The 26,120-nt window shown below is 51.0% G+C and overlaps 1 protein-coding gene across 3 annotated transcripts in view; it reads right to left on the bottom strand.

The window, feature by feature from the left end:
• The window catches only part of Dnmt3a (DNA methyltransferase 3 alpha), a 105,086-nt gene that overhangs the window by 68,394 nt on the left and 10,572 nt on the right, over positions 1–26,120 (bottom strand). For 2 of the 3 annotated variants that reach the window (XM_029540814.1, XM_021201569.2), the window contains exon 2: positions 8,547–8,769. In XM_029540814.1, coding sequence (XP_029396674.1) covers positions 8,547–8,609 — 63 coding nt within the window. In that variant the 5' untranslated portion in view covers positions 8,610–8,769. Of the gene's footprint in view, positions 1–981; positions 1,101–8,546; positions 8,925–26,120 lie in introns of those variants that run through there. The other variant, XM_029540815.1, reaches the window with a different exon arrangement.

Raw genomic sequence — 26,120 nt, 5'->3', positions numbered from 1 at the left:
CCCCTCCCGGCCTCCAGCAAATCCCAGCTCTCTCCCCTCCATGTGCAGCCATCACTCACAAGCAGACAGATCCCAACATCTGGCTGCCGCCGTTGCTATGGTGAGCTATGCGGATGCTGGGGCGGCCCGACTTTTCCAAATTGCAAGGTGGATTATGTCATTCTACAGAGCTTTAACCCTCTCTGAGGGGGACCCCAGGGACCTGCAGGATCAAGCCCAGCTCCTAGTCTTTGCAAAGGTCCCTGGGCTCTTGCTAAACTGCCTGTGTTTCCTTTCTATCCCAGGGCCCCAACATAGGCAGCAGGTGCAAAAGCAGCTGCTTCCCCCGGCACAGCTACGCCCACCTAACCCACCTTTCCTGAAGGCTTCCCCGGCTTGCTTCCCCTACCTAGACTGAACAGATAGGTCCTGACAGCCGCCCACCCCTGTAATGCTTTGAGCTGCTTGAATCGAGTAACCAGAGCTGTTGTTTTTGGTTTTGGAGGCAGAGTCTCCCCATGAATTTCAGGCTGACCTCAGACTTGCAATCCTCCTGCCTCCCAGTGCCAGGATTATTATGGCGTGCACTAATGTGCTTGGCCAGCAGGGACTTCTCGGAGAGGTGGAGGCAGGAGGATTGGAATTTCTAGGCCAGTCCAGAGTACTTGAATTTCTGTTCTAAAAACCAACAACAGGAAAAAAAAAAAATGCCTAGCCTGACAGACAGACAGCACAAGACAGACACTGGGCAACCCTTAGAGGAGTGACTGTCACATAGCAGACACTCAGTAAAGAATAGAGTCCACATGCACAAATGAGACACACATACAAACCTACAGCACACAGGGTACAAAGGCACATAGATCTTTATGTCTCCACAGTCACAAACAGGATTACCATGGGTTGAGCCCAGCCTGGTCTAAAACTCATTACGAAGCCTAAGCTGGCCTCAAACATACAACCGCCTCCCGCCCAGTGCTACATAGGCATGAGCCACCACACCTGTTAGTTTCTCGTTGTGTGTTGAGGAAGGCTCTCACTGTGTAACTCAGAGTGTCCATGCGTTTGTGGTCTTCCGGGCTGCACGTCCCAAGAGTCAGGGATCCGCCTTGACACCCAACCTAAAACAGATTGTCTAGACCTTAAACGTAATTGTCACTTTCCTTTTCTGGAAGTCTTTACAGTTTTGGGGAACCTTCAGCTAGGGTGGCCTGTTAGGTTAAGTGGTTCCCACCAGCCTCTCTCTAAAATTCTGAGGCTATGATTTGACCTACATTTTAGCACAGCTCACTGGGTGGATTATTTTAAGCCACACACATCTTTGCCTTCTGACAAGCCGTGCTATGCCAATAATAATCGCTCACATTTGTACAATACAGCAAAATCCACAAAGCATTTCCATATATTCTTTTTTGTTGTTGGGTTTTGAAACAGGCTCTCAAAAGCCTGAGCCAGCGTGGAACCTGACAGGCAGCTGCGGTGGGCTTGAACTTCTGATCCTCTCTCTACCTCCTGAGTGCTGGGCTTATGGCCTGCTCTACCACGCCTAGCTCTACTTCATTTTATTTTTATGATTGACAGAAACCACAGTAGGTGTCATGTTCTCCCATCACACAGATGGTAAAGTGAAGCTCAGAGAGATTATGAGATTTGTAGAAGGCAGAGGCAGGGGAGGAAGCCTTCAGAATCAACAGTTCCATCTTCTCGTTTCCAGCCTGTGGGTCTTTTGAGCCTCTATATCCGCCTATGCCATGTTCTATGCACACACAGTGAAAACACAAGTAGTGCACACTGAATGCACACCTCATTCACTGGCATGCAAACACACTCACGCACAATTGCCTCTCCAGGCCTAGGCATAGGCCCTTGTTCCTCAAAAGAAGCCCTTCCCCAGAAACAGAGAGACATCCATGCTCCCGTTAGTGCTTAGAGCAGAAGCCACTGACCCAGAATCTGAACAGATGCCTCAAGTTGGTGTTTGAATCAAGGGGATGAACTTGCCAGATCTAGCCAGCTACTTGCCCAGGCCTCCCAGGACAATAAGCATGTATAGCCTTTGCCAGCTGGCTGATCTCCCAGGAACTGTCTGTGGCCAGGGAATTGGATAAAAGAATTGTCTTCTGCAGGAGGCAAAGCCCTGCCCTGGGCTGCCCGAGCACCCTGCTTTAGAAGCCCTAGCAGGGCATCTCAGACCTGTACAGGACATACACACGTTCACATGCAGACCTCAGACTTGCAATCCTCCTGCCTCACCCCTACAGAGGTGGTTCCTTCTCCACGGCAAGGGACGGAGGCTGAGGTCCTGTGAATAACAAGAACTGCTAGAGGCACTTTCAGAGCCACCCCTGAAAGCTCATCAGTCCTTCATTTCAGAAACTGACAGTAGTCAGCAAACAGTCACTAGTTTCACAGGGTAGTTACTGACGGAAAGAAATTACCCCTCCTAGCCAAAGGCCACCACTTCTCTGGAGACAGGAGCCATGCCTTAGTGTCTCTTTTAGGATCCCCTTCAAACCATAGGAACTTGTATAGAGCAGGTGCTTCATAAAGGTTAAAGGATTTGAAATAATTTTGTTGCTGGGCAGTGGTGGTACACACCTTTAATCCCAGCACTCAGGAGGCAAAGGCAGGTAGATCTCTGAGTTCGAGGCCAGCCTGGTCTACAGAGTGTGTTCCAGGACAGCCAGAGCTACACAGAGAAACCCTGTCTTGAAAAATAAAGCAAGAAATAGTTTTGCCTGCCAGGGCATCCATCCTGTCACCACAGGTTGCTTACTTCACCTTCTTCTGGAAGGAACGCATAGTAGGCTGGATCTTATCCCCCATGCTCAGGCCAGGCAACAGTGAAAATATCCACTAAACACCTACTGTGTACTGGATACAAATGAAATTCGGTCTTGAGCTCTCAAGTGGAACACCCACTGTTCTGCTTGCAACCAGTCCCATGGACATAAGCATGTTCATGTCTGCTCCTTTAGCAGCCTGCTGTGGCTTTGGATGTCCCCTGATTTACAGAAGCAGCTAGTCTAGATGAAACTGCTTTGCAGCCACCTGGCCTTTGCCAAGTTCCCCAGCCTCCTTCGGTCCCCCACCCGTGGAGTGGGGATAGAAGTAGCAGCTGCTTCCTGGGTTACTATGAACAGTTGCAGTAACTGCAGCATAAAGGAGATGCCTGGTGGCTAACGTGCCATACCCTACAGTGAAGTACGATACAATGGCTGACACCTTAACTGTCCCGTGGCTCTACAAAGGAAGCAATAGGCACAACCAGGCCTCCTGGGCCCAGGCCAGAAGAGACACTTGCTAAGCTCAGCTCTCCATACTCCCTCTACATGGCTGATGCCAGTCTTGCCCACACTTACTCTAGGGAATCTGCTTTCCTAACAGGGCTGGGCTCCAATCCTCCCCCTATCATTTAAAGCTTGAGAGACCAATACGACTGTAAGCCTGGCTGTGTCCCCTGCTCAGACTCCTGGAGCTAAATAACCACAGCAATCAGTAGGTCTCACTGTCACTTGCCTTGACCTCCCTTCTATCCCAAGAGTAAAGAGGCCTCCTCAGGCTTTTCGTGCCTGCGGGCCTGGAGAAAGCTTCTTTTCATATGCTGGGCTCTAGAGACCATACTCCACATACTTCAGCATGGCTCCCTTCCCTCACAGCCCAGAGAGGGGCAGGCAGGCAGGCAGGCAGGCAGGGAAGCAAGTGGTAGACAAATAAGTGACCCAGAACCAGACCAATTAGGCTAAATTATTATGTGGCAGGTCCCCAAGTTAACCAATCACTCATGTGTACCATGTCACCGAAACAGCGCACTCAGGCAGGCAAGCGGGCAGGGTGCTGGCTCTGCAGCTGAGTCACGCAGGAAGCTCTGATGCAAATCCAGGTCTGTGTCTAGGGCCTGGCTGACCTTACCCGAGGCCTTGCTAGAACATGGCTAAACTTGCAGTTCATAGCATCTCATGTAGAGAAGTTAAGACAATATAAGCCAATCCTGGGCCCTGGTCAGCTCTAGCAGGCCATGTACATCACAAGCCTGCTCAGTGCCAAGTATTCAATCACCCCACTAAGTAGATATGTACATGCCATTATCATGTGGAAAGAAAAAAAATCAGCTTTTCTCTATTTGAGAGGTGGCTCCGTGATTAAAAGTGTGTATAGGCTCTTTCAGAGGACCTGAGTTCTATTCTCAGCACCCACATCAAGCAACTCACAGTGGGCTGTAACTCCAGCTCCAGGGGATCTACGCCTCTAGGCTCCACAGGTACCCAGAAATATTTAGTGTGTTCATGCATGTGCAGACGTGCGCACAATTTAAAATAAATGATTTTCCAATTTTTTGAAAAGAAAAATAAGAGCATAAAAGTCCACTGGGGACTCAAAGGAGCCTCCAATGCCTAGCCTGCCCCGCGTGGGCATGCGAGGAAGCCTGAGTGCAGTAAGGCAGATCCCCACAGTGCTGGACTCCTGCAGACCTGTGGAGTTGGTGGGGACCTCATCCAAGGATGCCTTGAGCTGTGTGTCACACAGAGGAAGAGCTCAGTGCCCAGGGAAATGTGCCCTTGCCAGGTCTCTGGGCTGCATGTGGAAGAGGGAGGGAAAATAAGAGCCTGAGCCTTAGCCCCAAGCACACATGTGCACACACACAGGCAACACACACACACACAGAGGCAACACACACACACAGAGGCAATACACACACACAAACATGCACACAGGCAATACACACACTTACACACAGGCAACACACACACACAGGCAACACACACACAACACACACACAGGCAACACATACACATAGGCAACACACACACAGGCAACACACACACACACACACACACACACACACACACACACACACACACACACTTTGAGCTCTCTAGCACAAATCTACACCACTGCAGTTTCCTCTACTCCACAACAGGAAAGGCAGAAGGGTCCACCTGCCTGAGTGACATGGCATGGCCTTAGCATCCTGTAGTCCCCACCCCTGTTATACAGTAGTCCTTCAGGACCACCCCTTTCACCCTGCAGACTTATGGAACTGAGCTGTGTGTGAGGCCCACAGAAAGGTAAGGAAGTCTGAAGAAATGCAGGGATGGAGGGAGGAAGAAAAGGGGCAGACCATGCAGAAAGGGAGGGGTAGAGGGCAGTTGGGTGCACACAGCAGTGTCTTTTATGAGGAAGATTTCTCTCTGTCGTCTCTCTGAATCTCTGTCTCTCTGTCTCTGCATCTCTCTCTCCGTGGATGTGAAGAGCTACACAGATCCCAACTTTCATTCTAAATAAACACCCTTGAACTCGCAGCAGGAGAAACCCATGAGACACTGCAGAGCAGCACATATGGAAGCCACTGCTCGCTCCACCCTCTTCGCCTTGAAGGACCCTGAACAGCAAACTGGAAGACTTCAGGCCAGTGACTTAGCATCTCCAAGCTTCAATTCAGTCCTTAATAAGAGAATTGTGAAAATATCAGTGCCTTTTGGGGGCAATTATAAGAATTAAAATAATTCATAGAGTGTCTTAGCCAACAGACAATGCTCAGTGCACCTTGGCCACAAAGTTTCTGAAGCCAGAGGAAAGGGCAGCATGGAGGTCACGGAGATAGCCCTGGTCACAGAGATAGCCTCCCCAAACAGCAGCCCCTCCCAGCTCATGGGTGGCAGGGTGCAGAGCTCACCTCCACAAATCCCTCTGAGACAAGCACAGCCCTTTTGTCTGTCACCCCAGCTCCGCACTCCATCTGCCTGGCCCTGATGCCTTTGGCTCCTGTCCATGGCATTCCTCCTACTTCATGCTACTGCAGACCCTGGGGAATCATAGGTCCAGCAGGGGCTTGCACCTTGCAGCTCCCATTCATTCACAGGTGATGCTGAAATGGTTGGTTTGAGCGTCACAGCTGAGGACGACTCGTCTGCAAACTGTAATCCAAGAGAGTTCAGCCAGGCCTTCCCAGAGGGGACTGAACAAGGAAGCAGCTAGCAGGAGAGGGAAGGCAAAAACAAAGGCCTGGGAACCTAGGATGGGCAATAGATGGTACCCGGAGCCTGCAAGTAGCAGGCTAGCCAGGCAGGTGGGGCTGCTGGATGAAAAGGGCCAGCAGGAGCCTCACCCCTCCCTCAGGCTCAGCAGACGGCTCTGTTGTGCCAGGTGTCTGTGTCACCTCTGGAGATTCTTGGGCTGTAGAGCAAGCCCATGTCCCCCACATACAACTATACAATGTCCCCGTCCCAGGCTGGCTGGACCATTATAGCAACTGCCAGTGTCTCTACCTGCCTTTACCAGGTGGCTCTGCTGGAGCCAGCCCGTGGGTGCCAGGTGAGCCAGCATATGTGCTGTGAGTGTAGGTGGTTTGAAAGGAGGCCCAGCCAGGCTCTCGCCTTTGTCTATCCAGATTGCTGTCATCTTTTGGTATAATGGCCCCTGCCAGTATGTGAATATGCTCACTCTATCAGTCCCAGGATCTAGGTCTGGGCGTGTGTTTGTTGCCACCAGAGCCAGAGCAGTTACTATGGGTAGATAATAATAGCAATCGTAATCCCTCATAATTGGGCCAGACTATGCTGTCTGCAGGGCACTTCCCTGCCCGTGACCTCATCTGACTTCCACAGGCGCCCTGTAAGACAGGCAAGGCTAGAGTTACTATTCCCATTTTCCAGCTGAGCAAACACAAGCCCAGATGGCCTGAAGTCACATCTCCCAGAAGTGGCAGCCCCAGCATTGGGGCCTGGGACTTCTGACTTTTTATACAGTGTTTCTTCCTCTGCTTCAAAGTGAGCTATCGGAATACAGGGATCTGGTAGTCCGTGACTTGCTGCTGTGCAGGGTGGGGTCACAGTCTGATGACAGGAGTCTGTCCCAGCTATGGGGTATCTGGAGTCTGTGAGGTGTGTCAGCATCCGTCAGAACACGGAGCCAGGGCAGAAGAGGCTCGGGCTCACCCAGCCTAGCAGAGAAACAAAGCCAAGCCCAAAGAAAGGAGGGAGTTAGCTATACCACCACTGCCACTGCAGCATTTAGGAGACTGTAAGTATGGCCACCACTATGGCCAGGGACTGTGCACTCCTTGAGTTCAGAGCAAGAGGGGTTCAGAAGGCCTACAGGGAGCTTAGACTATCTAGTCATTTCCAATGGGATCACAAAGGAGAGGCTGGAGGGCTGGCGATGTAGCTTCAAGGGTGGCACAAGCCTGGCCCAGACTCAGGAAGTGGAAGGTTAGGAACAGGACATCAAGGTCCTCCTTCTACAATGAGCATTTAAGACCAGTTTGGACTGCATGAGAGACCATGTCTAAAGGGGAGGAGAGACAAAACTAAGAATTTCCAAGGGCCCCTGTCTGGGGACACACAATGACTCCCAGCTTGTCAGTACATATGACTACACACGCACACACACAGCACTGTGCAGAGTTGTAGCCTGGGCTCCTGGACCTCTTGTGTGCACACCTATGTGTAAGTGTACATACTGGGGGTGGGATCCTTGGCTACATCAGGACTATGGGCGGTTATAGTAATGTCAGATCCAGGAGGCAAGAGGGCAGACCCCGATCTGGGCTTACTGCTGACTAAGCTCAGCATCCCTTCTATAAACTAGGCCACCTGTCGCACCTCCGATGTTTCAAGGGTTGCCAGCAGGACAACAGAACCTCCGAGAGCGCAGAAACACACTCTAAGGATGAGCAAGGCAGGAAAGGGCTCCTGGCTGCTGGCCCTTGCCTGTGTGGATGGACATCTCTTGTCAGGAGAACAAACCTCACACACCTCTCCCAGGGACCCAGAGAGCAGGACAGTGAGGTAGACAGATTGACATGGGGGACACAGAGTCTAGTGCTGGAGTTAGTGGCCATAGCTCCAAGGTGACTTTTTGTGGCCCCTTCAGATCCCATCCATCTGATGAGATCCCTTTTGACTGACTTGATCCCAACCTGAAGTTCAGCAGTAAGGTGAAGAGGTCACCTCTCAGGGGACTCTGAAAACACAGAATCACTGGTTCCATGGCCTAGAGCCACTTCAAAGGTTACCCAGTGACTCTCACTTGGAGCCTGGGTGGGTGGGACATCATTATCTCCAAAGGTCGATGACGTCACTTGCTCCTGAACATCTGAACAAAGCCACGTGCTAGAATATCTGTGTGGGCTGATCACCTCCTGTCTACAGTGCCCCAGAAAACTACTAAATGCAGGAGGAAACAGGCAGCTCCAACACAGAGGTGCAATGATACCTGAGGTCTCACAGCTAGTATAGGGCAGATCCACAAAGAAATCCCTGCAGGGATGACCCCTCAAAGCTGCACAGACATATAGTTTGGGCCTGTTGATCCTCAAAGTTGACCCTCAGAGACCACAGTGGTTATAGCTATGGTCCTGCAACCAGAGCACCTGGTTCATATCCCTGCCGCAGCTTAGAATCAGTTTCCCAGGCAAGCACCTATTTGGCAGGGATAATCAGTATATGTGACCCATGACAACAACAGGTCGGCCCCCCTACGCTGTCACCATGTGGGGACAGGCCCCTCTTCTTTCCTGGGCACCAGCCACAGTGTTCCCTAAAGAACCAAGCTCAGGTGCTCACCTTTCGATCATCCTCCCGCTCCAGAGAGGAGCTGCTGGTGTCTCCGGGGCCGCTGGAGGGCATTGCTGGGCTGCAGGCTGGGGCTGCGAGGGCGCTGCGGGGCTGCGAGGGCTTCAGAGAAGGAATTACCGTGGTCTTTGTAAGAGTTAAAACTTAAACATAGATCCTGATGTCAAGCCCTCGGGAAAGTGCAGCCTCAGTGCTGGGCTTCAGGTGGCTCTGCCTGTGGGGAAGAGAAGTTGGTCAGCAGGGCACAGCACAGACCCTCCCAGGATTAGCCTCCAGCCCAGGGCCAGCCTGGCCTCTGACCTCTCTTCTTCCAGTCTCACCAGCACCCCAGAGTGTGAGAAACTGAGGCAGCCTCCACCTCCTCTAAGAGCCTGGGTGCTATGACAGTCCCTTTCAGAAACTCTAAGGTGTAGCCTGTGCCACCGCTGGGACTTCCAGAGGCCTCCAGCTCCTCCCCTCGGCTTTTCTTCCCTCAGAACACTTCCGAAACCCTCCCTCCCACCCCAGCCAGTCCCTGGGAAACCCCAGCCACCACCAGAGGCCCCCAGCCCAGTTACATTTTCCTCCTAATCTGTCCTCACCCGACCCCCCACCCCCACACCACTCCTCGAGTGGAGGAGGAAGTGAGCAGCAGCCACAGGATGTAGTGAAATGAATGTCATTTTGCTCAGCCTGCCCAGAACCTACACCCCACTGACAAAGCTGAGGCTGAGACCCAGGCCGGTCTGGGATGCCGGGTTTGCTGTGCTCTCTGGGTGCCAAGGTGTGAGGCCCGAGGCCATGGCTGCCCTGAACAGGCATGCAAGCCGCCTTCTCTAAGCCCCTCTCGTGGCCCCATTTGCAGTCAGAACTGGGGGCCTTGAGCTCTACCAAACGTGCACACAGCTGTATTGTGGGGGCTTTTCTTCCCCCCTCCTCCAGGTGTGGGCAGCAAGCCAGTGAAGTAACAAAGCCTGAGCCTTGGGCCACAGCTCAGGGTGGGTGTGTTACTGCCACAAATCAACCCCCTTCACTCCGGGAGACACACAACTGTTCCTGCCCCCACCAACCTCCCACCCCGAGACAGCGCCAAACCCCTGCCTTGAGTGTGTGCCTGCCAGGGAGGGGATTGGCAGTAGTGGGAGAGTAGGAGGTAGGCTGGATCTGAGCCCACCCACACCCTTCCCCTTCCAGTTGGGCCTTTCTTCCCAGCCCTCTCCGCCAGGGCTCCCTGGAAAACCAGGAACGGGAGACTGCCCAGGCTTGGGTTTCTCATGAGACTGTCTCTTCCCCAGAGATGTGATAGCCTGGGAGGTGGGTGCCCCAGTTTGGGCTCTGCACTGGCAGCGGTGGGAGGAAGCTGGAGCTGGGAGGGGCCACTGCAGAGCCAGGAGAAAGGGACTGAGAAGTTAAAAGCCAAGCCCTGCTGGAGAGGCTATGCCTAAGAGCTGCACCCTGCCAGGGAGGGTTAGGGAGGCGGAGCCTATGCCAGGGAGGGTTAGGGAGGCGGAGCCTACGCTCTACATTAAGCTTGTCTGGGTACTGGGTTCAAGGCTGGTTGCTCGAATACCTGAGAGGGTGGCGGCAACAAAGAGAGTGGCTCCGCACAGTGACACCACACCTCATTTGGAAAACTCCAAGCTCTTCTCTAGTTAACTGCTAAGGCTAAGGGTCAAACAGTTGGGACATGTCTGAGGTGGGAGCCAGACCTCATGACTGAACTCTGAGGGGCTGAGTGCTCTTGGAAGCTATATCCCCTTATCCCCAAGCCCACAGAAACTGCTCCTCACAGCCTGAGAGGAAAACTGATCCCACCTGGTACTCCAAGAGGCATTGGCCATTGATCTCACCCAAATCCCAGCTTCCCCTTTGTAACCATAGATGTTTCCAATCACCCCGCATCAAATCATTGACAAGTGGGTGACAGCCCAGAGACTCAGTCAGTGGGAAAGAATGCTGAGCAGATAAGGTCCTGACAGGGTTAGCCGACCCCCATGTCACCCAGCTCCCACATGCCAGGCTACTGGAACCTCACGGCAACAGGAAAACTGCCAACAGACTGGGCATCTGCAAGGATCCTACACTGGAGACAGACCAGGTACAAAGCAAGCTGGGAAGTTGTCTGTTCCATAGTCCAGAGAGACTCAGGGGAGCCTGTACTGGAGCTTGGTGAGAGGAACCCCTGAGGGGGAGGGAGGGGGGAGTAGTCAGGAAAGCAGAGGGCACCGACCACAAGAAAAGAAGGGAGAGGAAGGAAATAAATGCCTCAGACCACCCACGTCCCTGACACGTGAGCTTCACCAAAGGTCAGCTCAGAGAACAGTGGTCCTGGGTCAAACCCAGAGACCTCAAAAAGCCCTCAGCATCATCTGAAATCATCAGCGTGCGACCAGGCAGTGCCCCACTTAGTGGTCAAGGCCCCATGCCTGGACATAGCACTGTCCACCTAAACTTAAGAGCCACATTCTTCTCTCAAGCTAACCTGGCTACAGGGAGCCGTGGGCTCTGGGAGCCACTGTCCCAAGCTGGCAGCAGGCTCCTGTAGCCCACAGCACCTACAGCATCCTTCTCACCGCGTCCTAGGCTACACTACAGAAACCCTCGCCATGAGCCCAGCCAGCACCACCAGCAGTTTTTATCTCCTCAATAATTCTTTCATGTCCATAGTGACCCTGAATAATGTTTCTAACAACAACAGCATGAAAGCACATATCCTTGGGGCTGGAGAGATGGCTCAGTGGTTAAGAGTGCTTGACGCTCTTCCAGGGAACCCTGGTTCCCAGCACCCACACCAGGTGCCTCAAAACAGCCTGTAACTCCAGCCTCAGGAGATGACATCCTCTTCAGATCTCCACAGGTGGCTGGCACACACACGGTGCACGCACGTTGACACACTCACCGACTGATCTATTGATCTTTAGGGGGAAATAAGCATCCTTGAACTCCTGATCCTCCTGTCTCCATCTCCCATAAGCTAGAGTTGACCAGTATGCCCTACGTGCCGGGTTTCTGTGGTGACAGAGATGAAACTCAAGGCCTTGTGCGTACCAAGAACCCCGCTAACTGAAGCCCCCTTACACCCGTTCTGTTGTACTTTTGTTTTCTGAGAGTGTCTAACACAGCCCAGCCTGCCCTCGAACTTGCTACGCAACTGAGAACTTAGTTCCTGACCCTTCTGCCTCCCCTCACCCAAGTGCGGAGATTACAGGCATGTGCCACCATGCCTGGAGAGGACTGCAGTGCCAGCTCAACTCCACATCTTACAGCCTTCTTCAACCTAGCTGTCTTTAAAAAAGAAAAAAAAAAAAAAAAAAAAAAAAAAAAAAAAAAAAAAAAAAAAAAAAAAAAAAAAAAAAAGAAAGAAAGAAAGAAAGAAAGAAAGAAAGAAAGAAAGAAAGATGTGAAATGACAAGAACGGGCTTAACAAGGGAAAAGACATAACCAACAAAATTTCAAGATTGCGAAAGCGACTTAACAGCCAAATCAGAGACAAGCACGTAAAAGCTGATTTTCAACGAGTAGTTCTTAATAGATCCTTGTCACCATAGCACCGGGCACCTGTGGAACTAAACGGAAGAGTTTTTCATAAGTGTGAAAACAGAGGGGCTGGAACAAGAACCATGCCGTGTCCCTTGAAGCTGAAAATTCAGAATCTCTGGAGGGCAAAATGGTTCAGGTAGAAGTGACACCCCAGCCAGCAGAAGTAAGTTTATTTAAATGCTGATGTGGTGTGAGTGCTTAGTCCCTTCTGGACTGGAAAACTATGGCAGACAGCCAGACCCTGCTCTCTCTCTGAGGCAGCCAGACCCTGCTCTCTCTCTCTCTCTCTCTCTCTCTCTCTCTCTCTCTCTCTCTCTCTCTCTCTCTCTCTCTCCCTCTCTCAGGCAAAGGCTGAAGAATCACATCAATGCCTTATGGGGCCAGGATCACCTGTTCACTCACCAGTGAGGATCTGAAAGTTGACAAGTCTTTGGGCCCAGAGCTTCCAATAAACTTCTCTGGACTAGTTGGTCTCAGTTGTTTGTTTGGGTTTTTGTTTAATTTTTGAGACAGGATTTCATTATAGAGCTCAGGCTGGCCTGAGATTCTCTGTGTAGCCCAGGGTGATTTTAAACTAGAGATTTTCTTGCCTCTATCACCTGAGTGGTGATTTCAGATCTGAAACATCACATATGGTCACTCCTGTCCTTCCATCCTTCCTTTCTTCCTCCCTCCCTCCCTCATCTCCCTTCCCTCCCTCCCTCCCTCCCTCCTTCCCTCCTTCCTTCCTTCCTTCCTTCCTTCCTTCCTTCCCTCCTTCCTTTCTTCCCTCCCTCCCTCCCTTCCTTCTTCCTTCCTACCCTCTCTCCCTCCCTCTCTCCTTCCTTCCTTCCTTCCTTCCTTCCTTCCTTCCTTCCTTCCTTCCTTCCTTTGGAGAAAGGGTCTCACTAACGTAGCCCTGGCTAGCCTGGAACTTGCTACATAGATCAGACTAGCCTAGAATTCACAGAGCTCTGCCTGCCTCTGCCTCCTATAATTCTTAATAAAAGGTCAGCCAAGGGCCAATAGATAGTTTAGGAGAGCCTCTGACTTGTAAGATAGGGACAAGAATAAAACCAAACCAACTGTAGCAAAACCCATCAATGGTTTCTATAGCCACAAAACAAGAATGTGATGTTGCTGAAAAAGAGAGCAGAAAGCACTTCCAGGGGCTGGAAAGATGGCACAGCTGTTAAAGAGCACAGACTTCTCTTAAAGAAGACAAAGTTCAGCTCCCAGAACTCATGTCAACCAGAAAAACCACCCCCAGCATCTGGGCATGTGACATCTCTGGCTTCCTTGAGTCCACACTCACATACACAGACACGGCCATGACCACATACATATACATTGTCAGAAATAAATGCATCTTTTAAAAAATGAACTTCTATAAATGGTAGTAGACACAAAACTCAGTGGCAAACTGGAAATAAAATGATTTAGCATCTGATCCAGGATCCCAGCAACCCACCACCATACCTCCCAGCACTCGGGAGGCAGAGGCAGGTGGATTTCTGAATTCGAGGCCAGCCTGGTCTACAAAGTGAGTTCCAGGACAGCCAGGGCTATACAGAGAAACCCTGTCTTAAAACAAACAAACAAACAAACAAAACAAAACAAAAAAAGAGGGAGGGCGTGGAAGAGACATCTGTCCTGTATTTCCTGAGGTGCTATTTGCAGTAGGGATCAACCTGGGCACCGACCAATGGGTGACCAAACAAAGGGAAGATGGGATGCATGCCCAACTGAATATTGTTCAGTTACAGAACATCAAATCTGTCATCTGCAGCAACGTGCAGGCACTTGGAACACATTAGATTAAGACATAAGTCAGTCAGGAAGGACAAATACCACAACATCGTCTGCATGTAAAAGTTGTCGGGCATGGTAGTGCACACCTTTAATCCCGGCGCTTGGGAGGCAGAGGCAGGTGGATCTACATAGCAAGTTCCAAACTGCCAGAGAGACACAATGAGACCCTGCCTCAGAGAGGAGGAGGAGGAGGAGGAGGAGGAGGAGGAGAAAGCTTTTTACATGTGGGTCTCACAGAAATAAGGTACAGACTGGTAGGTACGGGTGGGGGAGGGGTGACAGGGTGGAGAAGGCTTGGTTAATGGGTGCAGGGTTCACCCGAATACATGTATTAAAAACATTTTTCTTTTTCTGAGAGTTTCTCTGTGTGTGGCTCTGGCTGTCCTTGAAATCACTTTGTAGACCAGGCTGCCCGACTCTGCCTCCCACCAGAGCACTGAGATTAAAGGTGTGCACCACCACCACTGGCGAAAGTAATCATTTTTTTAAGTATGCCACATGTGTATGGGTTCCCTCAGAGGACAGAGGAGTGTGTTGTCTCTCTAAGAAATGGATCCCATAGCACCCATAGAGGCCAGGAACAGAATCCCGGCCCTCTGTGAGGGCAGCAAGTGTTCCTCCTCCTGTCAAGTCATCTCCAGCTCCAGAAACTTTCAAGGCTCTGTGCACAGGAGAGCAATTACAGCTAACACCAATTAATTGTACATTTCAAAATAGCTGATAAGAAGAGTTTGACTGTTCCTAACACACACACACACAAACACACACACACACACACACACACACACACACACACACACACACACACACACACAATGCTTGGTGTCCTGACCTGACTGGACCATTACACGGACACACTGAAACACTACAATATAGATAGGAGAGGTGGCTTTGCAGGTGAGATGCTTGCCACACAAGTTTGACAAGGACTTCAGAACCCAAGAATCCGAGTAGAAGCCAGGCAGAGCAGTAGCACACATGTTTATAATCCCAGCACTCCCCTGTCCCAGAAGATGGCAGCAGAGACAGGAGAACCACCAGCAGTTTGCTGGCCAAATGGGTCAAACAGCATGACACCTGAACCCATGTGTGCATGCCAAAATATCTGACAATGTGCCCCATGATTATTTGCCTCATTTTTTTGTTTTGTTTTGTTTTTCAAGACAAAATTTCTCTTTGGGTAGCTTTGGCTGTCCTGGGGACCTATAGACCAGGCTAGCCTTAACTCAGAGATCCGCCTGTCTCTGCCTCCTGAGTGCTGGGATTAAAGGCGTGTGCCACCTCTGCTCTGTTACTATTCATTTAATAAACGTGGTTTGGTAAAAAGAAGAAAATATGGACATAACTGTGCATAACTGTCATGCCAGCTACTTGGAAGGCTGAGACAGGAGGCTTGCTATGAGTTTAAGGCAAGCTCGGTCTACATAGCAAGTTTCAGGCCAGTCAAGGCTACAGAGTAAGATACTGACTTGGGGGAGGGAAAGAAAAAAGAAATAAATCTGACCTCTTCTGGTAGAGTTCTTTACCCTGCCATTTCATCATTTAAGTGTGAAAACAGAATAAAGACACTTTCAGACACACAAGGCCTCACACTCTACTCAGAGGAAGTTGGGAAAAGAGCCTACATCACAGGAGAACCAGCACTTGAGACTAGGGAAAGGATCCTTTGCTGTGAAGCTGAAGAGAGGCTATGCAGTAACCACCTGACACGTGACTCAAGATACAGGCCTGCCAGGCAACCGCCATCTCTGTGCACCCGACACTCAACCAGACAGGTGGCAGGGACAGCCTCCAGGCCTACTCTAACCAGAGCCCGGGCACTGGCTATATTTGGATACTCAGTCACCTGTCCTAGAGGGCAACTACAGGGATGAACTGAGCAAGAGGAAGGCAGAGAAAAAGTCACAACCAATAGGTAGAGAGAGTTCCAAGGATGACCACTAAGAGACATCACAAATGTTAGCAGCCACAGCCATGTGCCCAGAGAAGAGTGGACCCAGGGCAAGAGAGGAAAGACCTCAACATGTGGACAGAAGCATTTTCAACCCACAGTTGAAATTAATTCCACAGAAGGAATTATCAATGGGCACAAAGAAGACAAGTTAAAACACACACACACACACACACACACACACACACACACACACGCACACACACACACGGGCACAAAGAAGACAAGTTAAAACACACACACACACACACACACACGCACACACAGGGGAAAAAAACAAAAAGGAAACTTGTTAGGCTCAGCTGTGAATAACAGTTACATTGACATAATAATGTAATTATGTTGATTTAACAAAGGCACTTACACGCGAGTGTACACGCGCACACACACACACACAGCACAAATGTTTTCTGTAACACAAAATTCATGGCTTAAAAGAACAGATTTCTTGCCTGACCTCTGCACATGAGAAGTCATGGCAGTTCTCCTAAGGCTAAGGTCAGAGTGCTGGCAGGGCTGCCACACTAGGGAGAATCCGTGCTCCCTCCTGTGCCGGTTTCTAGAGGTTGACGCCTTTCCTTGGCTCACAGTGCCTTCCATCTCCAAAGCTACCGATGGTCATCAGTCTCCCCACCCTCACCCCTTCTCTGCCACCCTGTTCCTGCCTCATCTCTCACTTCCAAGGACTCTGTAGTTACAATGATGGATTCAGAAAACCCATGATAGGGCTGGAGAGATGGCTCAGGGGTTAAGAGCACTGACTGCTCTTCTGAAGGTCCCGAGTTCAAATTCCAGCAACTACATGGTAGCTCACAACCATCCATAATGAGATCTGATGCCCTCTTCTGGTGTGTCTTAAGACAGTGTACTTAGATATAATAATAAATAAATCTTTACCTCAGATTGAGCAGGGCTGGAGTGAGTGGGGCCAAAAACTGTTTAGGAAGGCTGGGGAGTGGAAAGGGCCTATGGGTTTAAAGAGACTCAGAGGTGGGCAGGATGACTCGGTAAATAAAGGTGCTTGCTGCCAAGCCTGATGGCCTGACTCCTGCAAGATGGCCTGGCCTCTACACATGTGCCATGGTATATGTAAGTGCTCACATGCACACAGACACAGACACAGATGTAAAGATTTTTCAAAAGAGCTACTAAAAAGGAAATCAAGTAAAATGTCTACATAGAGGGATCATAAAAGTGTTATGTGCAGAAGTAGGGACTGAAGGAATATAAAATAAGATGAATGGAGGAAACATCAGAGGATTAGAAGTGGCAGAGATTACAGAGGGATCGGGAGCACTGTGCTGTCTTCGGATTCTCCTGCTCCCTAGACCCTCTGATTGTTAGGAAAGGCAAAGTTGTACCGGGAGGGATCAGCACTGGGGAAAAGGCCTTCAGTCCACTGTGACCACTGGTGGCGGGTGGCCTCCATCTCTCCTCCAGAAACAGGAGAAGCTGCCGCTATTCTTCCTCCTCTGTTCTGTGAAATCAAGTCCCACAGAACAAACAACCCCAGCTCTTCGCACCCACAGTTGCATCACCAGCTCCCTCCCTTCCAGTGCGCACCCTGTCCCTCATGGAGTAACCGTCCTCCAATGCATTACCTCCCAGTTCAGCCCTTGACAGCACCTCATTCTCGCCACTCCCAAACTGGGCGTGTCAATGTCAAACACATCCCAGTCACAGCCCCCTCACCTGGCCTCCTGCTGGGCCTCAAGTTGGTACCATCCCCATCCCCAACACCAACTCCACCTTCCTCTCCAGGCTCAGCCTCCTCAACACCTCAGAACTGAGGCCTCAGCTCTGCTCCTCCCTGCGCCCACTTCAGCTAGGGCCCGTGTATCACTCTGAACCAAAATAAACCCACAGGCCCCCATTCTTGTTCCACCCAAACAGGGCCAAAGTCAGCAGCCAGCAGCCCCTCCCTCCCTACCTCCTGTCTTCTGGGGATTTCTGAAGGATTTAACTGTGCTTACAGTCTTGCCCCAATATCCATCCTGGTGCACAGTGAACATGTGATCTGACAGAGCCAATCAGAGGCCTTACCTGGAACTCTCTCTTTTTTTTTTTTTTCTTTAAACTGATGCTACAGACGGATGAAAGGAACCAAAAGAGAGTCAGGAGCTGCCAGCCACTGTCTAGGGGGCCACATGGGACAAGTAGGGCCTGGACAAAGAGCCAAGGGATGAAGAGAAGGAATCAAATATGACAGTTGTAGGTACAGGGCACTGGCCCACCTGATCTGAGGGAACTTCCTGTACTGTGAGAGCGAGTCTGAGGAGGCTGATGGGAGCCTGATAGTATCAAGCACTGGGAAGTCCTCCAGGGAGCAGGGCTGGTTCAAACCTCGACCTCTTTTTCTTTGAATCTTGTTGGTCTGATACAAAACTGAGCTTCCGGTTCCTCGGCTGTAAAACGGAGGGGAAAACAGGGCTTGCCTCACAGAACCATGGAGAGACTGAAAACAGAATGAATTAAAAATGCTTCCTAGAGTGCCTGGCGCCGAGAAGACATCGGTAAATCTTCACAATTATTAGAGTCTGACTCATCCACCCACAGATTTCTCTCCTCTCTCAAAATCCCTGGATTGCCACAAGTGGACGTCGCTCATCCAGAAACCGTGTCCCTATGCCATGCCATGCTAGTAAATAGAGCTTTATGATGTCAACATTTCATTCATTCTCACACACCACACCACCATCTACAGCGAGTATTATTTTTATCCCCATTTTCCAGATGAAGAAAGCAAGGCTCCCAAACTGGCTTGTAATTAGCAAGATGACCAAGGTTCAAAGGTCTTCCTGCCCATCACAATCTCTTGTAATTAGCTCAGGACTTTTACAGCTATGTTTACTTTGGTTATAGACAGGTCAGAAAAAAATCTCCACCTGTCTTACTTTCCTAGCTCAATATAAGTGGTTTTTTTGAGACAGAGTTTCCCTGTGTAGCCCTGGCTGTCCTGGAACTCACAGAGATCCACCTGCCTCTGCCTCTGCCTCTGCCTCTGCCTCTGCCTCTGCCTCTGCCTCTGCCTCTGCCTCTGCCTCTGCCTTGAGTGCTGGGGTTACATGGGAGTGCACACCACCGAGTGCCTTCTAATGTAGAGATCTGCCCAATGGAGGAGTTAATTTATTCATTCAACTCTTTGCTGAGTGCCTGCCATGTGACAAGCACTGTGCTTCCGGGTCGCGCTGGTTGTTGCATTCAGCCCTTATAACAAATCTAAGAAGCACGTTCTTAAACATGTCATCCGTGTCTTTAAAGGAAGAAGGGAGGACCCTAAGGAGCACAGCTCAGACATCCCAGGAAAGGACCATGGATCCAGCCCTCAAAACAGGGCAGCACGTAGCCGAGCAGGGTTAGCCTAGGTCCCAGTACCCTGGCCAGCAGCCCAGAGAGACCCCAGCTCCTGCACAATGGCTGCATGGCTGAGTTTCTTGAGCTGGGAAAGAGGTAGAAGTGACGCCTGTGGGTGATGGGCTTATTCCCCATATCACCCCACCATTCACCAAGGTGGCAGAAGCAGAAAGCTGCATGGCATGGGGGGGAGAGGTCTTGCTTCCACTTTTGGGTGAGATGACATCATCATCCCATTTGTTCCCACTTTCAGAAGTGTCACTTACACTCAGCCCACCAGCTGCCCACAGAATCCCAAAGCCTCTGGTGACAGGCTGACAGCCCTACCATCCTGTCCCCACTTCAGAGCCTGACTCAGGAGTCATCACAAAAGGATCTCACGCTCCTGGAAAGCCATAGCACACCATCAGATGCACTCACGAGCAAGCCACACCTCCCGCCACTATGGCAGCCACAGGGGAGGGGATGAGTCTGAATCATAGACTCCTTTGCTTGCGCTAATGGTTACCATGGCACAGCCCCTAACGCAGAGAGAATAAAAGGTTTATGCCCAAAATAGCTGCCGTGAGAGAGCTGGGATTGTTCTCTGGAGTCAACAGGAGCCACCACAGACTTCATAAAGGAACTCCAGTTGCTGGGTGTGGGCCACGAAGGCTCCTGCCTCAGGCTATGCCTTATGGCTACCAGACCCGGTTTCCCATGGTCTTCGTGAGAAAAAGGACTACAGAGTGTCCAAGTGTGAACGCACTGGGGAGAGACAGCGTGTGGTCCTGGGGGGGTTCTGTGGCAGCTTCTACCCTCTTCAGGAGGTGGTTCCTGGACTACAGCAACGTGTTTCTCTCAAGATGGGGCCACACTTGCCAAGTGCACAGCCTCCTCACTCACTCTCCTCAGACCCCTTTGTCTGACTCCTGCTCCCTCCCCATACCTTTCGACTCACCGGAGACTCAATCCTGAAAAGAAAGCTTTCACTGGGAGGCCTCAAAACAGGCCTGTGAGGAGGAGAGATGTATGCCCAGCTTTGAGGGCCCCTGGGGCCATTGACTCAACTGTCTGAAAACATTGGCTTACTTCAATGTCGGGAGTGACTGGTCCTATTAGTAAGCATTGCTGGTACACAACAGAGCCCAGGAAGACTAGACTAGAAGTTAGGAAAATCCCTCCAGTGTATCCTAGAATGTCCACACCTCCAAGTGAGGACAGCAGAGGATCCTGCCCCTTCAGAAACAATGAAGGCTTGGGTCACTAATGAAGTGGCACCCACTGAGGGAGGCTCTCCTGGTTTCACTGCAGTTAATACAGAATTTTATACAAGAGGAAACCAGCTAGCAAATGTGGCCTGTGAATAAACACAGAAAACACAACTTTTGTGTATTCTCTGTACTTTGGGTTATGAGCAATGTTGAGTCACCTGATGTGGGTGCTGGGAACTGAACTCATGTCTTCTGCAAGAGCAGCAAAGGCTCTCACCTGCTGAGCCATCTCTCCAGCCCCATCCTGATCTCCAGCCTCCACGTCTCAAATGTCTAAGGTTACAGGTCTGTGACACCAGGACCAGCCAGGATTAGAACTCTGGACAGGTAGATGCCCAGTTGTTCTGCTGTTGTGTGGGAGGTCAGAGGGATGGGAAAGATGCACATGAAAGCCATCCAGTCAAAGTACCAACTAAACTGCACAGATGCTAGCACCCTTCGATGCCTTCTCTGTAAAAATATGTATGGGCCCTTTAAATATTTCTCCTTTGCTGGCTGGCACAATGTAAAACTTAGTAGAAGGCACTGGAGAGCTGGGCAGTGGTAGCACACAGCTTTAATCCCAACACTTGGGAGACAGAGACAGGTAGATCTCTGTGAACTCAAGGCCAGCCTGATCTACAGAGTGAGTTGTAGGACAGCCAGGGATACACCCAGAAACCACAGAAGATGGAGGATGGAGGAGGAGGAGGAGGAGGAGGAGGAGGAGGAGGAGGAGGAAGAGGAGGAAGAGGCTGTCCTTTCTGGTCCCCATGGGCTGTCAGAAAGGCTCCTGCACCACACAGTGCCCCAGTCTCACAGCCCAGATGCTTTCTAGCATCAAACTCTCACAGGAGACCAACCTTCCCAGCACTCTGTTCTTCCAGCAGCTGCTCCAGCAGACCAGGAGCGCAGCAGCCAGGAGCTTCCTCGGCACGACGCCCCTGGGGAGCTAAGCAGTGTACCTCAAGGAACATGCCCCCTTTAGACCCAAAAGGTCCACCAAGATTCATCCACATGACGCGAGTGACTCCTCTGCCATCTAGGGAGCCATGGCCACCCCCTCTCCCACAGGGCTGGCTCTCAGCCCCAGGGCAGCCTCTTGCCTGGGTATTCTGGCAATCACAGGAGTAGTAGCTGTTCTCATGCTTGCTCCCTGTGTATTCACTGGAGTTCGTTTTCTCTGACTGACCAAGCCTGTTACAGTTAATAGCTCTTCACATTAAACCTTCCTTGTTCAAAACACCTTGTGGTTTGCCTCCTGATGGACCTGGTCTAACACAGCCGTTCATGTCCTCGAGAGTTTTGTCCTTCATGTCATCTTTGGCTTGTTGGCAACCCTGCCAGCTAGCCACCCCCACTCCAAGCACTCGTCTACACGCATGTAGGGAACACCACAGTTGAGCTGGGCTACAGAGTTCAAGAGCCCCTGCTTCTGGAAGCTCACGAGCCCAAGGAACATCTGCCACCCTGGCCTCTGCCACCCTGGCCTCTGCCACCCTGGCTCTGTTCTGTGGCCGGAGCTAGTGAGGAGGCAGCCAGCCCTGCCTTCACTGCTGGACTTCTGTACTGACCTCCACTTTGTCCCCAGTTCTTTTCTTAATGAGGACAGACCCCCCCTACCTGCAAGGCTCTGTCCGTCTTTATTTTCTGTCTGCCTATCTGGATGCACAGGTCAAATTCTGCTCTCGAGAACCAGGCCCCTAGAGTTGGCTCTATTTCCTAGCTTCTTTCTGTGTGTAGAAATGGCTGTCTCCCCTTAGTCCCATGAGCCAATCCTCCAAATTCTCTTACTCTTCAGTTCACTCCAGGAATCTTGTGTCACAAGGTGACTACACAGCATCAGGTAGGCCTGCTTGGTCTCCTCCATCCCACCCAGTCAGCAGAATGTCCACGCATGATTCCCTTAACGAAAACCTGATGGCTATGAGTTTACAACAGACTCCAGTGACGAATGCAGTCCTGGAGGGTATTAAAGACAATCATACTGTACAATTACAAGGGTGAATTGTACAGATTGCAGATTTATCTTGATAGAGCTGACTCCCCCAACTGTGAGGTGCCAGTGATTTTCACACACTGCTCTGATCACACATACTACTCTGGTCTTATACTCCAACCTCACCTCTCCCAGCTGACCCCTAGTTTCCACAACCTGTTCACACCATTTTCCTCTGAAAGGGGTGCCCCCGAAGCCCCCTGAGAGCCCTTGCCCCACCCTTCAGGTTGACATATCTCCTTCCTTCATCCTTCTCTGACCACCTACTACCCAGGGGCTTTGATAGTGTCTGTGGGTGGTCATGCAACACCACACATGTATAGAGATGTGTCTGGTTTCCCAAACACATGAGGTCAAAGTTCGTGTCTTATTCTTTCCCACACAAACAGCATGCCCACATTTGGGGCTGGCCTCTGTCCTGTTCTAGTTGACCCTTGAAGCAGAGAGGACTGTGTGCAAAGTCACTCCCCAGCAGCTGCAACATCTCCAGCACAGGGCTGTAGTGAGGAGAGTGACCCCCCTCCATAACCCCCATTCTGGAGGTCACTTGACAAAGTTCCAAGGCATGGAGAAACCATGCGGAGCTGGGGCTCTAGTCCTCCATCTGCAGGCCAAAACTGACACCTGCCGTGGATTTTGCAGGTCTTCCTGCCCCTGGGTGCCCAGGTAAGAGGTGGTAAGGATCCCAGGAGGGACTGGCCTCCCACCCCTTGGGAAGCTGGCTTGCCTGCAACCTCTTTACCAGTGTCGACAGCTATGCTTCCCCCAAGGCCCACTATCACCCTCTTTCTCCACAGAGCATGGAGCTGACCACTCTTATGTCAGAACTGGTAAGTCCCTAGGGTCTTCAGGACCAGGAGATATGGGTGTAGCTTGACTCCTCCTTGGATAGCAAGGGGTTTGGTTTCCTAATCTGTGAAGTGAGGTGAATGAGAATCACCATCTTAAGTCTGCCTCAGATCTGAGAACAGGAGCCGAATGTTTAGTTCAGTGCCTGGTACATGGTGGGTGCTCAGCAGACGTTTGTTTTACAAATCATTCCATGCCTCAGGATAAAAGGCCAGGTCCCCTAGCCTGTGTAGTAAGCTAGCTCACACTCCTGGGTGTCTGCTGCAGCCTGACTCAGGGTAGCAGCTTTTCCTCTAGGGTAGCCTTAGAAATCTCTGTAAGTCACACAGACTCAGATGTGTGCACACCAAAAAATGCACACAAAGACCAAGCACATGCAACAATTTACACACACACACACACAGAGAGAGAGAGAGAGAGAGAGAGAGAGAGAGAGAGAGAGAGAGAGAGAGAGAAACACAAGCATACACGGGGCCACATAGAAACATGATGTATAAATGTAGATTCACACACAGACATACAAACACATACCTATCAGCACAGATATACATACAGAGGCACACAGAAACAGAGATCGTGACACAAACACAAAAGACAAACACAGACACATGCACACACAGACACAGATGGATGCACAGAGTCATACAAACAGTCACAGATGAGAAACAGACACAGGAACGCGCACACACACACACACACACACACACACACCGGAAGGCCCCCATGATGACCAACCCTCAAGCACTTGCCCTCCAGAAGCTGCAGACCCTGGGGGACACCTGGAGCAGGAGACCCGCCGTCACCTCCACACAGATGGGAGACTGCACATTTCACCTACTGTGTGGGCCAAAGAGGCATTTGGGAACCAGCTTGGGAAGCTCATAACCATTCACAACATTGTTCTGCAAGAACATACAAAACATTGCCCTAGAAACAAACATTTGCAGTAGAACCCTCCAAAATCTGGGAATTGCCTTCACCAGAAAAGTAACAGAGCAAGAAAGAAAAAAAAACCGCACAAACTTGGTTTGCCTCTGCAAAATTAATACCAATTACAAAAACATTTATGTGACCTGCTCACCATTTACACCTAATTACTATGCAGAACAATTACGCATATCATTAAGAGCATACAGGATTAATTATGCTGTATGTTTCATGTGATTACACCCCCACACCCTGAGCTCACAGAGACCCAGCTTCCCCAGGGCCCTTGCAAGGTTCTGTAGCAAGCCACGCCCAGCTACCGTGCTGCCCAGGGACCGCCTGAGCAGCAGCATCCGCATACACACCCTTGATGAGAAGCCATCTTTGGCCAAAGCCTGTCGGACACAGAGGATCTTCAAATGTCTACCAACAGGCACAGCAAGGGTCACAGGGTCACAACACAGCTAAATGGTCCCACGGGAACCATGGCTCCGGAGGGTTAGCTCTGCAAGAAGGACAGACCATCCTGGTCACCACTGAGCTCACATGTGGCCCCGTGACCGTCACAGTGACACTGCCTCTCAGATCCTCCAGCTCTCACCCTTGGTAGCCTCTCAAGTGGACTGGGGTGACCCAGGCTGGTGGCAAAGAACTGAGCACAAGAAAGTCACTGGGACCCTGGGACCCGACAGACCGTCATTGCTACAAAGACCAGAAGATGCGATTGAGCCACTCAGCTCACAAGACAGGGAAGGGGAAGCAGGCGACTGCAGACACGCCTGCTCTGTGCCAACCCAAGAACACACATGGTTGAATTTAAATCCTCAAACACCTGGGAAGCTGACTGCCCGAGGAGTCTTTTAAAAGACAGTGAAAGAAAACAGCCAGGCTTCACGCAGGAAGCACAGGCCCAGCAAACAGCCAGCCAGCCATGGGGCCTCTGAGATTATATCCACTCTGCAGATGGCAACGTCAAGGTGGGCAGAGGCTGGGTGATCCCCTCAAGGACACAGGCCAAGGAAGTAGCAGAGCCAAGGTCAAACCCCATCCACCCAGTGCCAAGTCCGATGGCTTTGGCATACTGCCACGCTGCCTCTGCCTGGGTTCAGCAATACCAACATGGTTCATGTCCTTATCCCAAAAAGACTTTGGGAGCAGTCTTTTGATTCTACTTCATGAAACACTAAAAACTCCTTTCTCTCCAACAGTTTTTTTTTTTTTATCTTTTCCATTCCCTCACCAAAAAGGTTGGTCCCAGATTGTTTCCTTCTCCCTTGGCAGACTTGGCCCTGATGGAGAGGGGCAGCTTTATTCAAGTCCAAGGACATTCTCAGAAGGTGACAGTAATACTTACCCAAATGGAGCAGCCGGGGAGTGGAGGGTTAGGCCTGAAAGCTCATCCCAGTTCAAATCCCCAAACACCAGGAACACTGTCGGATGGTTGGTTGCCTGTGGCACAAGCCTGGTGAAATGCCTGCCTCCCTCACACATCTGTAGGGCTGCCTTGCACTCACCCATCCCACGGACGCCCCCTTTAGGCCTTCTGACGCAGGCTCTCGCCTCCTTCTGCAAGCCTGGCCCAGGTCCAGTGCTAATGTCTCCCAGGAAGCAACACCCCAGAGCCCTCATGGGCTCTCCCGAGCATTGCCTCCCCTCCCTCCCTGTGGATCACAGCCCTTGGTACAGAAGGTACAGGGCTCCTGGTACAGCCCTCCTCTACTGAATCCTACATTTCTACCCTGGCTTCTGAGTTTCTCCTCCTGGGTGCCCCAGAATGGCCGCCGAGGATGCCAAGTGTAACTCTCACCCTCATCTGTGGATAACACCACAGCTTCCACAGCCTGGCCAGGCCCAGCCCTCCAGCTTCATTGGGCTGAGTATGCCCTTGACCGTCTAGCTAACTGCCCCATGCCCTTGACCGTCTAGCTAACTGCCCCATGCCC

Source organism: Mus pahari, chromosome 7 (assembly GCF_900095145.1).
Source record: "Mus pahari chromosome 7, PAHARI_EIJ_v1.1, whole genome shotgun sequence".
NCBI classification, from domain to species: Eukaryota; Metazoa; Chordata; class Mammalia; order Rodentia; family Muridae; genus Mus; species Mus pahari.
Note: the sequence above shows the minus strand (reverse complement) of the source record. Positions and strands in the feature narration are given on the sequence as shown.